General features: G+C 50.0%; 1 protein-coding gene across 1 annotated transcript in view; it reads right to left on the minus strand.

The window, feature by feature from the left end:
- Nucleotides 1-469: 469 nt before the first annotated feature.
- The window catches only part of AK6 (adenylate kinase 6), a 5,212-nt gene continuing 3,505 nt past the window's right edge, over nucleotides 470-2,176 (minus strand). Inside the window, exons 5-6 of the mRNA XM_031061924.1 lie at nucleotides 1,682-1,827; nucleotides 470-1,592 (exon numbers count right to left, since the gene is read on the minus strand). Of these exons, the coding sequence (XP_030917784.1) occupies nucleotides 1,403-1,592; nucleotides 1,682-1,827 (336 nt within the window). The 3' untranslated portion in view covers nucleotides 470-1,402. The remainder of the gene's footprint in view (nucleotides 1,593-1,681; nucleotides 1,828-2,176) is intronic.

Raw genomic sequence — 2,176 nt, forward strand, 5'->3', positions numbered from 1 at the left:
CCCCCGGCCGGTGCCTCCCGCAGCGGTCCCGCCCCGGGGCGGCTCCGGGAGCGGCTCGGAAGGAGGGGTTTGCTCATTTCTGGTTTTTATCATGCGGTTTGCTCTTTTATCATGGTTTTTATGCCCGTCCCCTGCACGGCGCGGACCCGCGTGGGAACGCGAGCTGCGGTGACCAGGCGCGGTCACCCCAATGTGCTCACGTTGTCCGGGGCTGTCTGGACACCCCACACAACGCTCCCCACCCGTTTCCTACTCTCGGCAACCTCCGCCCCGGCTGCCACAATGCCTGGCCCAATTCTCCCAGGAAACACACTGTTTTTCACCGTTTTGGTTTATAGTATCATCACTTTTCTGTTGCAGTATCACTCCACAAGTGTCACGGAAAAAAAAAACCAAAAAACCCAATAGCGAATTTGGAATAAAAAATAAAGCTGTAAATAAGTAACAACAACACTCTTCACAACAGAAGTTTTCAAGAAAGTTGTTTTACTACCGAAACCCGTGTACATAAAGGGTTTATAAGCGAGTACTTCCTACAGAACCTTTCACAAGGCTTTTGTTCCAAGCAGCTTTTCTGCGAGGACAGGTTTCCTGTTCCTTGTGCAGCCCTGCCCCCCTGGGGCCCAGGCTTTAACAGCACTCAGAACAGATCCTGCTGCAACTGTGACCATGCTCGGGATCCCTGCGGGTCTGTCCCGACACGGCATGCAGCTCCTGGGTCATCCTCCCATCACTGGGACAGGGGATGGGCAAGACAGAGAAAAAAGGAAAAATGAAGTTTATTGTTTAACACTCCAGACCAGTGCTCACATAGCTGATGTCTCCTTACACAGGAAGGAATCTCCAAAGCTCCGTGCAATCATTTTTAAATAACTCTAACATCCCTTCTTTTCCCTCCAACACCTCACCCTGCACCAAACCCTCTCAGTCCGCATTGTCCTCACACGCCCACAGTGGAGCACAGCAGGTTTTAGTCCCACAACTCAGCATCAAACCACCTCCTTTCCAGGACACTGTTCCACCCTCTGAAGTCAAAACTGCCTCAACTGCCACCTGTTATCAGGATTTTACAGTTTTCTCGCAGGGAATTCATGGTTTGGTTTTAATTGCAAGGTCTAAAGAATTCTGTTACTGAACACATCTCCTGCTACTCAGGACAACCACCTCATTTTCATCCTTTCAGTCACTTCTCCCGTTGTATCAGTTTTATCAGTATCGGTTCTCCCTGCTGCCTCTCAGGGTGCTGTTACACATCCTCACAACCCGGCTACTCTGAATCTTCTCCTACTCCCCAGCCAGTTACAACAAAACTCATGTTCATTTACAACACAAGAATTACGAATATAATTTATTAAACCCTCCCTCCCAAGAAGTGATCCAGCAGTTACTGTTTCACGAAAACTCAGTTGTTGTCCTTCATCCATTGCTCAATCCATTGCATAATCTGATCCAAATTTCTCTCTAGGTCCTCTGGAGTGTTGCTGGGTAACTGGTGCACAATTTCCTTTTTATAGGACAACACAGCTTCCTCATACAGAGTCTGAAAAATTTCGCACTGAATGTTGTCCTGCAGCTTCTTGCCCGTGTAGCCCCTGGAGAAAGAGCAGCAAGAGGCAGTGAGAGGCACAGAGGGAGGCTGAGGAGGGGTTTTGGGGTCAGTGCAGTGGCACAGGTGACACACCTGCTGTGCAGCCTGTCATACAGACAGGAGTTGTCTGTGCGCAGCACGAACACGATGTGGAACCAGCGCTCGGGGAAGAAGTCACACCCGTGGTAATCCACAATCACCCCTCCCTCGCTCATCCTGGCCTCCAGCTCGTCCACCACCTGCACACAGAGAGGGGGAGAGGTCAACCTCACCTGCACTGCACAGCCAGAGGGAGATCAGCCTCACCTGGAAATCCACAGCCCCAGAGAGAGAGATGGCTCACCTGCACTGCACAGAGAGAGGGAGGGAAAGGGCTTGTGGGAATGTACAAAATTAGAGGGTTTTGGGAAAGCTGCAAAAGTGTCCTGGGTTGACTATATGATGCTTTTATCCCCAAATCGTCTCATTGGTTTATGCTGAATAATAATAAGTTTTGCACCTTTAAGACTTGTTGCAGAGAGTGAAAGGGGGAAGAGAAGACTCGCACAGTTTTTTTTCCCCTCAGACATTGCATGTACTGCCCCGCAT

The sequence above is a fragment of the Geospiza fortis genome, unplaced genomic scaffold, assembly GCF_000277835.1.
Source record: "Geospiza fortis unplaced genomic scaffold, GeoFor_1.0 scaffold43, whole genome shotgun sequence".
In the NCBI taxonomy this organism is placed as follows: domain Eukaryota; kingdom Metazoa; phylum Chordata; class Aves; order Passeriformes; family Thraupidae; genus Geospiza; species Geospiza fortis.